Raw genomic sequence first — 17,032 nt, 5'->3', positions numbered from 1 at the left:
CAGTTTCATGTCACAGGTCATATACCACGACAAGACTCAGCACAACAACAAAACACAAGGTACCCCGTTTCCCCGAAAATAAGCCCTAGTTACAATCTGGCTGCTCTCCTAGAAGTTCATCGCAGTTTGGCCCAATGCCGGCAGTCCTCGGGCGCTCATACAACATCACTTCCTGGTTACAAGATCCACAAATCCCACCTCCAGGATCCGATGGCTGTGATTGGTACTTCGACCGCTGCTCAGCCAATCAATGCAGCGTTGGATTAACCAATCACAGCCAACGTATTGATTATTATGAGCGGCCAGGCAAGAAGCGCGTTGGAACTGTGGAGAGCAGCGAGAGAAACCTGGACCAAGCCTGCTAAGTAAGTATAAGACCTCTGAAAATAAGAATTAGTGCCTCTTTAGGGGCAGAAATTAATATAAGACAGGGTCTTATTTCGCAGAAACACGGTAGTTATACTGCATCAGCAAAGTCCCTCTCAGCAAATATTTCACATTGGACCAGGGATTCACGATGTGTTGTTCAAGCTCTTCTGAAGAAGCACAAAGAAACAGGCAACATGTGGGGCGTAGATGCAGCGGTCGGCCAAGGAAACTTAGTGCAGCAGATGAAAGCCACATCATGCTAACTGTCCAACGAAAATGGAAGATGTCCAGCAGTGTCATCAGCTCAGAAATGGCAGAAACCAGTGGGACTCAGGTACACCCATCTACTGTGCAGGGATGTCTGGCCAGAAGGGTCTTCATGGAAGAATCACAGCCAAAAAGTCAACATAAAAATAAGGCATGGTGCTCAATTATACACAAAAATATAGTAACTGGAGTGCAGAAAAATGGCAGCAGGTGCTCTGGACTGAGGAGTCACAATGTGAAATATTTGGCTGTAACAGAAGGCAGTCTGTTCAATGAAGGGCCGGAGAGCGGTACAATAATGAACGTCTGTAGGCAGCAGTGACGTATAGTGGAGAGCGGTACGATAGAGAGTGTCTGCAGGCAGCAGTGAAGCACGGTGAAGAGCAGTAGAATAATGAGTGTCTGCAGGCAGCCGTAAAGCATGGTGGAGAGTGATACAAGAATGATTGTCTGCATGCAGCAGTGAAGCACGGTGGACAGCGATACAATAATGAGTATCTGCAGGCAGCAGTGAAGCATGGAGAGCGGTACAATAATGAGTGTGTGCAGGCAGCAGTAAAGTATGGTGAATAGCGGTACAATAATGAGTGTCTGCAGGCAGCAGTGAACAACTGTTTTCTGCCCCACCCCCCTTTTAAGGACATGCCGCGACTTTAGAGCTTCCCTTTTCATTCCCCCTTTATGTCCTCTGCAGGCGCCAGAAAACTCCTTTTGTAACAGTATCCAATGAATTGTAGACGACAGTGGTGCGACAAAGTGACAGCAGCATGAAAAATGGCGTTTGGGCTTGCGACTAATCTACAGAGAAGGAAAAAATATTGATCGACCAACACAAGTGTCAAAATGAAAAATGGGCTCAAATGGGATGGGGTCAGGTCTTATGTAAAGAGTTTCAATGCCTCCTCATTTTCAAGATCTCTGCTTGCTGTTCACTTTCTAGGGCCTGATACCCATCCCGACCTCACACTTCTCCACAGCTGGGGGTTTGTTATAATGTATCCAGTCTAGACAATCCTCTGCTTTCAGACGGCTACATTGTAACAAACATCCTTACCCACATGGAAAGTCCTCCTGAGAATATCCTGTTAACCCTTTTCTTTCCCGGAGCCCATGTTTTAAAGGAGACTCCAGCGCAAATCTTTAGCGAGATTCTTAAACTGCTCTCACACTGGATGCTTTTTACAGCGATTAGCGTGGCGTTCCGAATGTCGCGCTTAGTCCAGTACAGCGCTTCCATTGATTTCAATGGGGCCTCAGAGACCTGTGCTCAAAAGCTGCGATATTCGAGCATTGGACTGTTCTATTTTTGTGCGTTTTCGTGTATTTTAACACACCTCAATGATGGGGTGCATTAAAAAACGTTGTCAAATGCTGTGAAGTGTTCAAAATGCTGCTAGAAATAACTGTAAAATGCATTGATCTCAAACGCGGCATTTTGACGGGCGTAAGCATATTATGTCCGCTGTGTAGCCATGGTAGTAGCCAGTGTATTTTAATGAACAGATTGTTTAAAAGCAGAAAAAAAAAATCTCTCAGGTTTTAGATTTGTGCCCTTTTATGGTCATGCACAGGCTGCCAGTGTGCCCGCCCACAGGACGTTCCACGGAAATGCCCAAGGCACCACACGGGCAAACGTGCGCCGACAAGTAATGTAAACGTCAGGATGTACATAGAGGGGGATGCCCAGAGATTGGTACCAGTGCCACCCCTGCTGTCAAGAACTGGAGGGCCCCCTGCTCAGGGTAATACACTGCCTATTCGACCCTACTTCAACGGCCCCACCACCCTCAACAGATCATATAGAACCGAAGGAGACAATTTGTGTCCTGGAATCCATGATGACTGCCTACACCACTGTACAACCATTATGGTCTCTTCACTGTGACATGGGACTGTTGGTCACTTGTATTTGTCTGCAGCCAGGATGACCAAGGCCACGTCACCCAATTGTCCTGGATTCTGTCCCACAGTCCCGTGTGGCAGGAGGCATGTCCCACCTTCCTTCCCCCCAACAAGCATTTCACTCACTTGTAGTCCCAGCAGCAGCACCCCTGCTGTAAGCCGTGCAACCCCTGACTACTCCCCCTTGGCTTCTGTGTGCCTGCATGCAGAAGCTGTTGGAGAGGTCAGACATTGCACTGATTACAGCAGGGGTGTCGCAGCTGGTGGGCTGGGACCACAAGTGAGTGAAATGCTTTTCAGGTGGCTGGAGGTCCACTATGGGGGTCACTATTAACCATTTGCAATCCAATTTTGGATTCAGGGTTTCCTAGCGGGGCTTTCTCTTTCTGCTATTATACAATGGCGCCATCTGCTGGCTAGAGCCAGTACTGCGGTATGGGACATGCTGGAGAGGCCCCCAACAACAGAGCAGCCAGTAATCTACAGTAAGAATACCCTACAGGACGTCTTCCAACGTCGGAGCTGTACAGCCTTCAATCAGAATGTCTTTAGACATCATACAGTGGATTGGAAAGGATTAGACTGGGACTACTAATGGGGTCACTATTACTACTGGGGTCACTAATGTGGGCATTGTTACCACTGAGGCCACTATGGAGGGCACTGTTAATTCTGGGGTCACTGTGTGGGGTGACTGTTACTACTGGGGCATCTAACGGGGCACTGTTACTATTGGGGACATTGTTACCACTGGACCACTATGGGGGTCACTGTTACCATCAGGTCCACTATTGTGGGCACTGTTACTTCTGGGGCCACTAATGGGGCACTGTTACTGCAGAGGTCACTATTACTACTAGGGCAACTGTGGGGGTCACTTTTATTACTGGGGTGACTAACTGGTATACTGTTACTTCTGGGGCAACTACTGAGGTCACTGTTACTACTAAGGGTCACAATCAGTGAGAGGGGGTCACTGAGCGGCACTAATACTGTAACAGGGTCCCTAAAGGGTAATATTATGGGATACAGCAGGTGTGGCTTTGTATAAAGTTGGCGTGCCCTGTCAGGTCCTGATAGGACCTCTTTTCATTGTTCAAAACTTCGGAGTATGCAGATCCCTCCCCTGTATATAATAAGCACAACCATAGATCTGTCCGCTACACAGTCTTTAATTATTCCCTTTCAGGCTCATTTGCATATATTTGCATCTTTTCATGAGTATGTCTGGAAACGAGTCACAACCCCCTTCCAGAGACGTGGATGATGATGATGATGATGAAACTCACATCCAGGGCTGTAACTATAGTGGAGGCGGTCACACCGGGCCCTGGAATTTTGGGGGGCCTGTTCAGGTCTTTCTTCCTCGTATGAGGCGGCCAGCACTATAGTTGGGGGCCCCATTGCAGATTTTACATTGGCTCCCAGCAGCTTTATGTTATGCCTCTGCTCATGTCCAAGGGGGGGGGGGGGGGGGCAACATAAGGCAAATGGGTTTTTAACCCTTCTCACCCCCTCAAAAAACCGGAGGGTCAAGATCTCGCCCCGAGTCTTAGGTGATGGCTATAAAGTAGCAGAATTTCAGTGAGGATAGAAGTCATTATGTGCTCAGGCAGAGTACTGCGGGGAGGGAGGGGCAGCCAGCAGAACCCGCAGCCCCTCTGTCATGGTGAGTGCAATGTTCTGCATAGACATTCATGATATATGGTCCAGAAGTAGGCAGAGTGCCCGGGAGCAGGCGGCCATGGCTGCTGGCGCTATGGGAGATGCCTAAAGGGCGGAGGGTCTCTCCCCGGTGGTGGAGGCTCCCCTCATTGTGGCTTATGGAGCTGTGCTTCACGTCTTGACCATGAAGTTGGTCCTTCTTGACCTCCTGGCACCTGTCGCGTGGCATCTCTTCTGGTGGCACCATTGTGGCATCCCTATGTGGTGCGCATGGAGGAGCTCTGGTTGACTCTTCAGTCAGTCCTGGAAAGCCTCTTATGGAGTCAGTGACATTGGCCACCTTTACAGCCGCGCGGGTCACAGGTGGTGGTGGTCGGTTGGGTCTCCTGACCCTTGGAAGAGATGGACAGAAGTGCTCAGAATCGGCGGCTGGGGGTTGGGGAGCTGTGAGAAGGGTGCAGCCGGTGGGGCGAGGGGGATGTGGGCTGAGGAGGCAACATCTGGTCCTCCCCTGGCACCACGTAAGCTCGGAAGACACGGAGGATCTCATCCAACTTGTGGTCCATCTGAGACACCTGGATGGGGGAGGGGCACAAGAAGTCATTAATCAGTGCAGAGCATGGTCAACCCACAATACATGTGGAGAAAAGGGGAGACACAAATCCAAGAAGGCGCAGACACCCCTGTAACTGCAGGGTGAAAGACTAAGATGTGTACTGTGATTATTAGATAACCTGCAGGGGTGGTACACCGCTATGTATTTAAGCTTATCACACATGTTACGGTCTGCTGAGCTGTGTATCTAATCCTATCATGTGTGATACTGTCTGCTAGAGATGATGTATCTAAGCCTATCATGTGTGTTACTATCAGCTGAGCCCTGTATCTAAGCTTATCACATGATACGGTCTACTGAGCTGCTATATCTAAATTCTATCATGTGTGATACTATCTGCTGAACAGGTGTATCCAATCCTGTGTCTGAGTCATACTGTCTTCCGAGATGAGTATCTAAATCTGTGATGCGTGATACTATCCTGGTGTATCTAAGCCTATCATATGTCATACTGTCATGGTGTAACTAAGCCTTTTATGAAATTGTTCTGGTGTATCTAAGCCTGTAATGTACATAAGCTTAGCATGTTTGATACAGTGTTGGTGTATCTAAGCATTTTATGTGTTAGACTGCCCTGATGTAGCTAAGCCTGTCCTGTGTGCTACTCTTCAGCATGTCTAAGCCTTGTATGTGTAATACAGTTTATGTGTATCTAAGCCTCTTTTGTGCGCTACTGTCCTGCTGTATGTGTAATGTGTGATACCGTCCTGGTATATCTAACCTTACCACGTATGATACTTTCCTTGTGTAGCTAAGCCTTTTTATGTGTGATACTGTCCTGGTGTATCTAAGGCTATGATAGGTGACTGGCACACTCTTCATCCCAAGCTCTGTGCCCATCCTGAGGCTGGCTACATGAATGGGTTCTGTACTGGCATATTTTGCCCACTCGAATTGTGTTCCCCACAGCTCCACTGACACTTGCCAGAAGGAAGGGAGGGGGGGGGGGGGAGGGAATGTGGGATCAGCTACTGAGTGACAGACGAATCATTAGATGCAGAATATCTGGGGGGCCACGTTTTGTGGGGGGCTAGCTGATTCCAGGACACTCAGACAATACTCGCACTCAGTCCATCCAGCTGCCCAGCGATGCCAGACCTGGGTGGCACTGCCAAGTCAGCAGACCTTGTTCCAGCTCAGCAGCCAGCGAGAACCCACAATGAGACCCCCGAGTGTCTCTGTGCTCCAAGGAACAAGAGTCAAAAGGTGGAAGAGGAGGCGCAGCGCTGACCCCGGCTCTAGGTTCTACCCTTCATGTGCCAGGCTGCATCCTGGGAAAGTGTTACACTGCCAGGAGGTCACTGACAAAAGTGAGGAAGGGCACACGAGGAAAAGTCAGATAAATACACTTTATTTTATGAAGACGGATGGACTGCAAGGTGCAGTGCCACTTGCTTAAAGGGGAATTACACATTACAGGGCTGAGACATGTCAGAAGATCAATAAAAGATTGGATTCCCCTTTAAGGAGTTCTACCGCTACTGTACCAGACAAATGTCTGACCCCCAGGCAGGATGTACTTATAGAAATAGGAAAAACCTAGCACAGGGATACACACAGGCAAGTACTGCCACATGGGCACACACAAGTAGTTATTGCAGCATGGGCACACATGGGTAAATACTGCAGTGTTGGGATGCATGCAGGTAATTACTGCAGCATGGGCACACACAGGTAAATACTGCTGCACAGGGATACATACAGGTAATTAGTGTAGCATGCGCACACACAGGTAAGCACTGCTGCACAGGGATACATACAGATAATTACTGAAGCATGGGCACACACAGGTAAGTACTGCTGCACAGGGATACATACAGGTAACTACTGCACAGGAATATATACAGGTAATTACGGCAACATGGGCACACACAGATAAGTACTGCAATATAGACCTACAGGTTATTACTGCAGGATAGGTACAGACAGGTAATTACTGCAGCATGGGCACACACAGGTGAGTACTACAGCATAGAGATACACATCAGTAGTTATTACAACACGGGTACAGACAGGCAAGTACTGCAGCACAGGGATACACACGGGTCATTACTGCAGCACAGGGATGCACATGGACTATTACTGCAGCACGGGATACACACAGGTCATTACTGCAGCACAGGGATGCACATGGACTATTACTGCAGCACGGGATACACACGGGTCATTACCTTCTCCTCCAGACGCATGAGCCGTGAGCCAACCGTGTAGAAGCCCTTGTCAACACCCTTCTCTGTGGAGAAGAAGATTATAATCAAGGTATGGATCAGAGGATGGTGAAAAAAGGCCACTGACCCCTATGGCCTCCATCAGCCTGCCTATCATGATCTAGCCTGACAATAGTGTTATAGAACATAGGAGCCACATTATTTGAGCACAAAATAGTAATATTATTTGGACACAGTATGACGCTATTATATGTGTACTGTAAGGCACCATTATGGAGACTCTGAATGTAAGTAGTATCTAAAGTAGTAGTATCATATTGCTGTTTCATTTACTATGTGGTAGCATGATGTAAGCACTATATAGCACTGTTATGTGCACACCATATGACAGTATGCTGTATGGCACTATTATGTGCATGCCGTATGCCACTATGCTGTATGGCACTATTATGTGCACGCCGTATGGTACAGACCATGACCTGAGCCTGGTAAGGAGGGGTATGAAAGCCTCACCTTGTGTAGCATCTGTGCATATTATACAACTGAAATCCTCATACCACTTATATGGCTAAAGGGCCCTGGGGCCCCTATATGCACTAGGGCCCCAATGCAGCTACCACGCCTGCGCCCTCTATAGTCACACCTATACACTCATGGACGGACATGGGAGGATACCTGGCAGGAAGAGGCCCGGTTTGCCCAGAGAATGGTCCAACCTGTAAAGAAAAGGACATCCGTTAGCTTGTACCATGTCTGCGTGCGATCAGCACCAAATCCTGTCATCACACACCTCTGACACCGCTTATCTCTATAGGAGAGGAAGTGTCATCATAAATGTCCTGTACGTTATACATATCTCAATAATCCTCACAACATTGAAGATCTCTGCTTGCTGCCAGTGAATGGCACTGCTATTTTTTACACATCCAGAAGCTGAAAACCTGTCCTGACCTAGTACTTCTCATAGCTGAGGCTTGGTTACAAGTGTATCTAATTCTCTGTGAGCTTAAAGGGGTTGTCCCGAGGCAGCAAGTGGGTCTATACACTTCTGTATGGCCATAATAATGCACTTTGTAATATACATTGTGCATTAATTATGAGCCATACAGAAGTTATAAAAAGTTTTTTACTTACCTGCTCCGTTGCTAGCGTCCTCGTCTCCATGGTGCCGACTAATTTTTGGCCTCCGATGGCCAAATTAGCCGCGCTTGCGCAGTCCGGGTCTTCAGCAGTCTTCTATGGAGCCGCTCGTGCCAGAGAGCGGCTCCGTGTAGCTCCGCCCCGTCACGTGCCGATTCCAGCCAATCAGGAGGCTGGAATCGGCAGTGGACCGCACAGAAGAGCTGCGGTCCACGAAGACAGAGGATCCCGGCGGCCATCTTCAGCAGGTGAGTATGAAGACGCCGGACCGCCGGGATTCAGGTAAGCGCTGTGCGGGTGGTTTTTTTAACCCCTGCATCGGGGTTGTCTCGCGCCGAACGGGGGGGGGGGTTGAAAAAAAAAAAAACCCGTTTCGGCGCGGGACATCTCCTTTAAGGCTACTTACACACAGCTGAGCGCGATATCAGGCCGTGAAACTCGACCCAAAATTGCGCTCGCTAACGTGCGATTTACCTGCAGATAGGAAGCGTTTTCAAAGAAAAACACCTCACATCACTTCAGGTAAAGTAGCGATCCTCCGGCTTCAGTGGGGAAATCTCGCATCGCACCCATGTGCACATCGTAGGCTGTGCAATGTGTTTTCCTAACCCAATGAAAACAATGGGCGATGCATTCTGAAAAAAGCAAAAATAAAGAACATGCCAATATTTTTTTCCGGGTTCGAACGCTAGTCTGCGAGGCCCCATTGAAATCAATGAGAGTGTTTTACAGTGTTTAGCGTCGTGTTCGAAACACCGTGCTGAACACTATCAACATAGTATGTTAGGCTGAATGAAGACAATGTCCATCTAGTTCAGCCTATTTTAACCTCCCCCTTATTGGTCCAGAGGAAGGCAAAAAAAAAAAAAAACAGAGAGCCAATTAGCTGCTATGGAGGAAAAAATTCCTTCCTGACTCCATAATGGCAGCCAGAGTAATCCCTGTATCAACATTTGAGATCATCAACCCCGCTGGTCACCTAAAGTCTATATCCTGTAATATTGTAGCATTCTAGAAAGACGTCTAGTCCCCTCTTAAACTCCTCTATGGATTTTGCCATCACCACGTCCTCAGGCAGAGAGTTCCACAGTCTCACAGCTCTTACAGTAAAGAACCCTTTTCTGTGTTGGTGATGAAACCTGCTTTCTTCTAGACGTAGAGGATGCCCTCTTGTTACCGACGCAGTCCTAGGTATAAACAGAGATCCTTGTATTGTCCCCTAATATATTTATACATAGTTATGTGATCACCCCTTAGCCGTCTTTTTTTCAGGGTGAAAAATCCCAGTTTTGTTAGCTTCTTTGGGTATTTTTGTCCTCTCATTCTATTTATTAATTTAGCTGCCCTTCTTTGAACCCCCTCAAGCACTGCAACATCCTTCCTGAGCACCGGTGACCAGAACTGCACACAGTATTCCATGTGAGGCCTGACAAGTGCCTTATATAGTGGGAGGATAATGTTCTCGTCCTTTGCCCCTATACCTCTTTTAATGCACCCCAAGCCTTAATTTGCTTTTGCAGCAGCTGACTGGCATTGATTGCTCCAGTTAAATCTACAATCCACTAGTACCTCCAGGTCTTTTTCCATATCACTTTTCCCTAGCAGTACCCCATTTAGTGTATATTAGTGATATCCGTTTCTCCTGCCCATGTGCATAGTCTTACATTTATCAACATTGAACTTCATTTGCCATTTTTCTGCCCAAACCCCCAGCTTACCTAGGTCCGTTAGTAGCCGCACATTGTCCTGCATTGTATTATTTATCTTGTATAATTTCGTATCATCTGCAAATATCGATATTTTGCTGTGCAGCTCCTCTATCAGGTCATTGATAAATATATTGAACAGGATGGGGCCTAATACTGAACCCTGTGGTCCCCCGCTAGCAACGGTGGCCCAATCAGAGTACGAACCATTTATTACCACCCTCTGCTTTCTATCATTGAGCCAATTCTTTACTCAGATACACACGTTTTCGCCCAGTCCGAGCTGTCTCATTTTATATATCAGCCTATTATGTGGTACGGTGTCAAATGCTTTAGAGAAGTCCAGATATACCAGATCAATAGACTCTCCCAGGTCAAGCCTAGAGCTTACTCCATCGTAGAAGCTGATCAAATTGGTCTGACATGATCAACCCATCATGAACCCAAGCTGGTGAGGAGTTATGCCGTTGTTCTCCTTGAGGTATTCTAGGATGGCGTCTCAGAAATCCCTCAAATATTTTTCCAATTATTGAAGTGAGACTTACCGGCCTATAGTTAACAGGCTCTCTTTTGGTTCCCTTTTTGTATAATGGAACCACATTGGCAATGCGCCAATCCAGTGGTACAACCCCGGTCTCAATAGTGTCTATAAATATAAGAAATAGCAGTCTAGCTATCACGTCTCTTAGCTTCCTTAGAACCCTTGGGTGTATTTCATCGGGGACCAGCAATTTATCGACTTTGATCCTCTTTAACCGATTCTGCACTTCCTCCTGTGTTAGGTATGCAATATTTAGTGGGGGGTTCGTTTTATTCCCCTGCATCTCATTTTTATTCGTGAATACACTAGAAAGAAAACTATTTAATAGGTTTGCCTTCCCCCCCATCCTCTTCTATGGTTTCTCCTGCATTATTTGTTAAAGGGCCAGTACTTTCAGTGCAAATCCTTTTACTGTTTAAAATTAAAGAATAGTTTAGGGTTGTTTTTGTTCTCTTTGGTGATCAGTCTTTCTGCCTCCTCCTTAGCAATTTTGATCTTTTCTTTACATGTTCTGTATTTTCCCTGTATGATTTTAGTGCTTCTTCGCTGCCTTCTTGTTTTAGTAGTTTAAACGCTTTCTTTTTTTCATTTATTGCCCCCCTTACCGTCTTGTCAAGCCACATTGGTTTCCTTCTACGTGTAGTTCTTTTATTTTTAAAGGGTATAAACAGCTCACATGAGGTCGTTAATGTGTTTTTAAACTTCTCCCATTTGTCGTCTGTACTGTTATTTTTGAGGACATTATCCCAATTAATTTTACGGCTAGCAGTTGTGAGCTGATCAAATTTTGCTTCACTAAAGTTTAGTTTTTTTTGTTGCTCCATGATAAGGCTTCTTGTTAAATGACAGCTGGAAGTTAATTATATTGTGGTCACTATTTCCCAAGTATCCCTACACCTGCACCACCGTGACCGGTTTGTTAGTTAATAATCAGAGATGAGCGAGCACGCTCCTTTAAGGCAGATACTTGAGCGAGCATCGCTCTTCTCAAGTATCTGCTTACTCGTTCAAGCAAATGTGGGGGGGCGGTGGAGAAGAGTATCTGGCTTAAACGAGCGTGCTCACTCATCTCTATTAATAATAAGTCCAGAGTGGCCCTCCCTCTAGTCGGCTCCCGCACATGTTGGGTAAGATAGTTATCTTTAATTGTTCACAAGAGCTTATCACCCTTGTGAGATTTGCAGGTTTTGTCTTTCCATATTATACCCAGATAATTAAAGTACCCCATAATAATTACTTCATTGCAGTTTGTCACCTCTTCTATCTGCCTCAGGGTGCGTTCACACGAGCGTAGGCGTATTTACGTTCGCACGAGCAACGTATAATCGCCCGAGAGAATGTTTTTCGCCGATCACGACCAGAGCTAGAAAGCGTATTTTCGTTTGTTCCTACTTTGCAAACTATCTTTTCGGCCATCGAATATTTCGGTCGCATATGTTCCGTTTTTTTTCGGGTTGCCGTTTTTACGCGCCGTAAAATCGCCCATGTGAACGAATACATTCGAAACCATTGCCTCAGATGGTCACGTATATACGTTTGGTCGCAAAAACGCGCCGTTTATGCGCTCGTGTGAACGCACCCTTAGGCTGCATTCCCACGAACGTATATCGGCTCGGTTTTCATGCCGAGCCGATATACGTTGTCCTCATGTGCAGAGGGGGGAGGATGGAAGAGCCAGGAGCAGGAACTGAGCTCCTGCCCCCTCTCTGCCTCCTCTCCGCCCCTCTGCACTATTTGCAATGAAAGGAGGTGGGACAGGGGCGGGGCTAAGTTCCGAGAATTAGCCCCACCCTGTTCCGCCTCTCCCCATTGCAAATAGTGCAGAGGGGCGGAGAGGAGGCAGAGAGGGAGCGGGAGCTCAGTTCCTGCTCATGGCTCTTCCATCCCCCCCCCCCCTGCACATGAGGATGACGTATATCGGCATGGCGTGAAAACCGAGCCAATATACGTTCGTGGTAATGCACCCTAAGGGCGCGGTCACACGAGCGTAGGCGTATTTACGTTCGCACGTGCGCAGCGTTTAATCGCCGGAAAGAACGTTTTTCAGTGATCATGACCAGAGCTAGAAAGCGTATTATCGTTTGTTCCTACTTTGCAAACTCTCTTTTTGGCTATCGAATATGCGTTGGCGCGTATTTCGGTCGCATATGTTCCGTTTTTTTTTCGGGTTGCCGTTTTTACACGCCGTAAAATCGCCAGTGCGAACGAATACATTGGAAACCAATGCCTCAGATGGTCACGTTTATACGATTGGGCGCAAAAATGCTCCGTTTATGCGCTCGTGTGAACGCACCCTAAATACTATGATTTCAGTTTCTTCTGTTGCTTTTGGTGGTCTATAGAAAACCCCTATTAGGATTTTGTTATTTTTTTTCTCCCTGTATTTCTACCCACAGGGATTCCACGTGTTAATCTTCTGCACCTATATCCTTCCGTAGCCTCAGCATTAAGTACAATTTAACATACAGACATACCCCTCCCCCTTTCTGGTTTCCACGGTCTCTTCTGAAGAGATTGTAACCCTGTAAATTCACCGCCCAATCGCACTTATTATCAAGCAATGTATCCATTATTCCTACTATATCGTAATTTTCATCAGACATTCTCGCTTCAAGCTCACCCACTTTACCGATCCGATTTCTTGCATTCGTTGCCATACAATTTATATGGTTGTTGTTGTTCTTTATATTCATTTTGCTACTAATGGTAGTATTGGCTGTTCTGTCAGTTTTAGCTGTACTAACCCCACCCCCTTCTAGACCCCCATTTTCATTTCTTGGTCTGGTTAAGAGTCCAGATTGATACATGTTTCCTGCACTGATACAATGTAACAAACTATCAGCATCCAAGGGAAATGTGTGCTGCTGATGTGTTCACCTCATAGAAGATTATATAGACTGGATACAACTGTAACAAACCCTTAGCTGTAAGAAGTATTAGGTCTGTACATGTTTACCGTCTCTGGATGTACAGAATAATTTTCCCACTTACTGAAAGCAAGCAGAGATATTGAAAACCGTAACGAATTGAAAGACAAAGTATATTAACTCCTTAGTGATGGCCAATACAAATTTTGTTTTTTACAACAGTCACTAATGGGCTTTTAAACCTGCACATACATTGTTTTTTAAGGCAGTGACTTAGCCGACAACTGACAGGCTCCTGCTCTAACTGCCAGGGACAGAGAAACCTCAGATCCTGGCAGTTTAACCCTGTACATGCCACTATCAATAGAAACTGCCGCATGTAAGCACATAACAGTGGGAGGGGGCTCTGTTACCCATCAGCACCCCACAGTGCGATTGCAACGTACCAATGGAATCCCATGGCAGCCGGAAGCCTCAATGTGTGCCATTTAACTCAGCCTATTAGGCCCTGCCTCCAGCGGAATCTAATAGACTGATAAGCTTAGCAGAATGCACTGTATAAGTAATGCAGTGTACCATCCTAGCGATCAAACAATCACATCTTCAAGTCCCCTTTAGGGTCTAAAAAATGGCGTCAAGAAAAGTTCAAGAAAGTTAAAAAAAATTTAAAATATTGAGTTAAAAAATATATACATTTTTCCCCACAAAAACCCGATTTAAATTGATAAATATAAAACAATTTTAAAAAAGCAGCGCAAAACAGGTATTGCTGCGTTCATAATGACCCAGAGAATGAAAATATTATTTTTTGTGGTGGTGAACACCGTAAAAGTAATTATAAAAACTAATGTTACTATTTTTATTTCATTCACCTCCAAAAACAATCCAGAAGTCACCTGTACCTCAAACTGGTGCCAATAAAAACTACAACTCTTCCAGGAAACAACGAGACCCACAGAGCTCTGCTGCCGGGAACATGACAGTGTTCTGGGTCTTAGAAGGCGCTGATGCAGAGTCAGTAGTTATTTTTTGTGCAAAAAAGGAGAAAAGAATAATAAAAAAAAACAAAAACGCTACAAACTTGGTGTCGCAGGAATCGTGCCGATCAGATAACAAAGTTATCAGGTTATTTTACTGAATGGTGAATGTCGTAAAAAAAAAAAAACTAAAACAATGGCAGAATTGCTGGAAGTTTTTCCATCCCACTCCTCCCCCCCCCCCCCCCCCAAAAAAAAAATGTAATAAAGGTCCTACGGCCCATTACATCGACCCCGGATTGCGGCCGGTAATATATATAACTCCTCCCACATACACACAAGCCCTCATACGGCGGTCAGGGAGTTACGTCTCTTGCAATGTAACATGTGGTCCTTAAGGCACAAAACAGGCCTGTCACGAAGGTTGCATAACTTGCCAGACAGGATTTGCACGGTTACCTCCTCTGCAGCTCCTTGATCCGCACCATCATGTTTAGATGTCCCTGGGAATACTGCTCAATCACATCACGGACATCGTATGGTTTCCGAGCTTGCTGGGAGTGTGGGGAGGGAAGGAAGCATAAAGAAATAACAGGGACTGCGGCAGGATGGATGATATGTATCACACATAGCTGGAGGGGCAGATGAGGTGGGAATAACATAGAGATGTGGTATTAAAGCGTAGCTCCGCCTCTAATGATTTTAGCTTTACAGCATTTAGATTAGAGGTCAGTGGCATTGTCCATATTTTTCTCTACTTAGCTTGTACAGCATTTCAATTATATCATGACATATACTTCAGGGTGCGTTCACACGAGCGTAGGCGTATTTACGTTCGCACGAGCGCAGCGTATAATCGCCGGAAAGAACGTTTTTCGCCGATCACGACCAGAGCTAGAAAGCGTATTTTCGTTTGTTCCTACTTTTCAAACGGTCTTTTCGGCCATCGAATATGCGTTGGCGTGTATTTCGGTCGCATATGTTCCGTTTTTTTTCGGGTTGCCGTTTTTACGCGCCGTAAAATCGCCCGTGCGAACGAATACATTGGAAACCAATGCCTCAGATGGTCACGTTTATACGATTGGGCGCAAAAACGCTCCGTTTATGCGCTCGTGTGAACGCACCCTCAGTCACAGCCAAAGCTGCATCAAAATTTAGTTAGTTACAACTGGATTCGCTGTACACTGTCCTGGCAGGCTATTATTGCTGAGAGCTCTGTGGTGCAAGGGCAACATCTCCCAGAACAGTCTGCAGAGACAGTGAACTAGTAGAGGATACTGGGACATGTGAGCTCAGGAGCTGCAATATAAGATATGATGTGACTCAGTCAGTAGGTGTCAGTAGGCTGTGAGTAAAGCAGAGGATAATATTCAGGAAGCTTCACATTGTCTGGTACCTGGAATTTCCTGCGGGCAACAAAATACTGCATGCGACGGGTGACCTTCACTGCCGTCCGATGCGCGTCTGTCAGCCTGGAACACAATAATAGAGACAGGTTGAAGTCTCAGTGCAATTATGCTGGGGGTAGTAGTACTACTAATGGAGGTTATGGGGGAAAGGTGGGTGTATTGGTGCTACTGCAGTACTGAGAGTTCTCATAATAACTGTGCAAACAAGGCATGCAGGAAGAGCACGCAGGTAATTTCTGCAGCACAGAAATACAAACAGGTGATTACTGCAGCATAGGCACACACAGGCAAGTACTGCAGCACAGGTATGCACACAGGTAATTACTGCAGCATGAGCACACAGATACACATAGGTAATTACTGCAGCAGGGGCACACACAGGCAAGTACAGTAGCAATACACATACAGTAGTATACACACACAGGTAATTACTGCAGCACAGGCAAACACTATCAAGTACTGCAGCACAGGTATACACACAGGTAATTACTGTAGCACAGGCACACACAGCAAAGTACTGCAGCACAGGTATACACACAGGTAATTACTGCAGCATGGGCACATAAGGGCAAGTACTGCAGCACAGGTATACACACAGGTAATTACTGCAGCAGGACACACAAAGGTAATTACTGCAGCAGGGCACACACAGGCAAGTACAGTAGCACAGGTATACACACAGCCCTTCACAGAATAGACGTAACTAAAAACTCAACTTTTATTAAATAGAATAAAAAATTGTGGATCAAGGTGTGGCAATAACTGGGGAAATTGAGGGGGTCACACGAACTTGTAATCACCCCTACATATGGCAGCGATGCACTCTTGTGTACCAATTTCCCAGAAATAGATAACTACCCACCCCTATAGATAAAGGGAAAAGGGAGATATTTTGGCAGCAAACCAGATTATGGTAGGTTCAATAATAAGGAGATATATCTGTATCCTATATTGTGGGGAATGGTATAGATCACGTGTCAAACACAAAGCCCGCGTGTTATGTGGCCCGCGGCGTGCCGACGCGGCTCATCACTGCAGCGATTACCAGCTGGGGTGCCGCAGCTCCTGGTAATCGCACTGTTATCGCTGATCCTCCTCCCCTGAGTCCCCTGCTCTTCAGTTCCGCAGGAGAGGGAGGAAGCGTACCGGGCGCACACACTGACGTCAGTGTGCATCCGGGCTCAGCGCGAGCAGAGGGGGAGCGGCACTGACTGCAAGAAGGAGGTAAGTATAAGGGGGGGAAGTTAATATTGCTGCTGGGGGAGGGGTAATATTGCTGCTGGGGATGATGTTGCTGAGGGGTTACTACTACTGAGGGGGTATATATTACTGTGAGGGTCACTTATTACTGGGACCACTGTAGGATACCCTGTTACTACTGGGGCCACTGTGGGGTACCCTGTTA

At 46.4% G+C, this 17,032-nt stretch overlaps 1 protein-coding gene across 2 annotated transcripts in view; it reads right to left on the bottom strand.

The window, feature by feature from the left end:
* Positions 1–3,202: 3,202 nt before the first annotated feature.
* The window catches only part of LOC136611353 (potassium voltage-gated channel subfamily KQT member 1-like), a 65,874-nt gene continuing 52,044 nt past the window's right edge, over positions 3,203–17,032 (bottom strand). For both annotated transcript variants that reach the window (XM_066590879.1, XM_066590880.1), the window contains exons 13-17: positions 15,615–15,690; positions 14,678–14,772; positions 7,663–7,703; positions 6,991–7,052; positions 3,203–4,778 (exon numbers count right to left, since the gene is read on the bottom strand). In XM_066590879.1, coding sequence (XP_066446976.1) covers positions 4,620–4,778; positions 6,991–7,052; positions 7,663–7,703; positions 14,678–14,772; positions 15,615–15,690 — 433 coding nt within the window. In that variant the 3' untranslated portion in view covers positions 3,203–4,619. The remainder of the gene's footprint in view (positions 4,779–6,990; positions 7,053–7,662; positions 7,704–14,677; positions 14,773–15,614; positions 15,691–17,032) is intronic.

Source organism: Eleutherodactylus coqui, chromosome 2 (genome assembly GCF_035609145.1).
Source record: "Eleutherodactylus coqui strain aEleCoq1 chromosome 2, aEleCoq1.hap1, whole genome shotgun sequence".
Taxonomy (NCBI): domain Eukaryota; kingdom Metazoa; phylum Chordata; class Amphibia; order Anura; family Eleutherodactylidae; genus Eleutherodactylus; species Eleutherodactylus coqui.
Note: the sequence above shows the minus strand (reverse complement) of the source record. Positions and strands in the feature narration are given on the sequence as shown.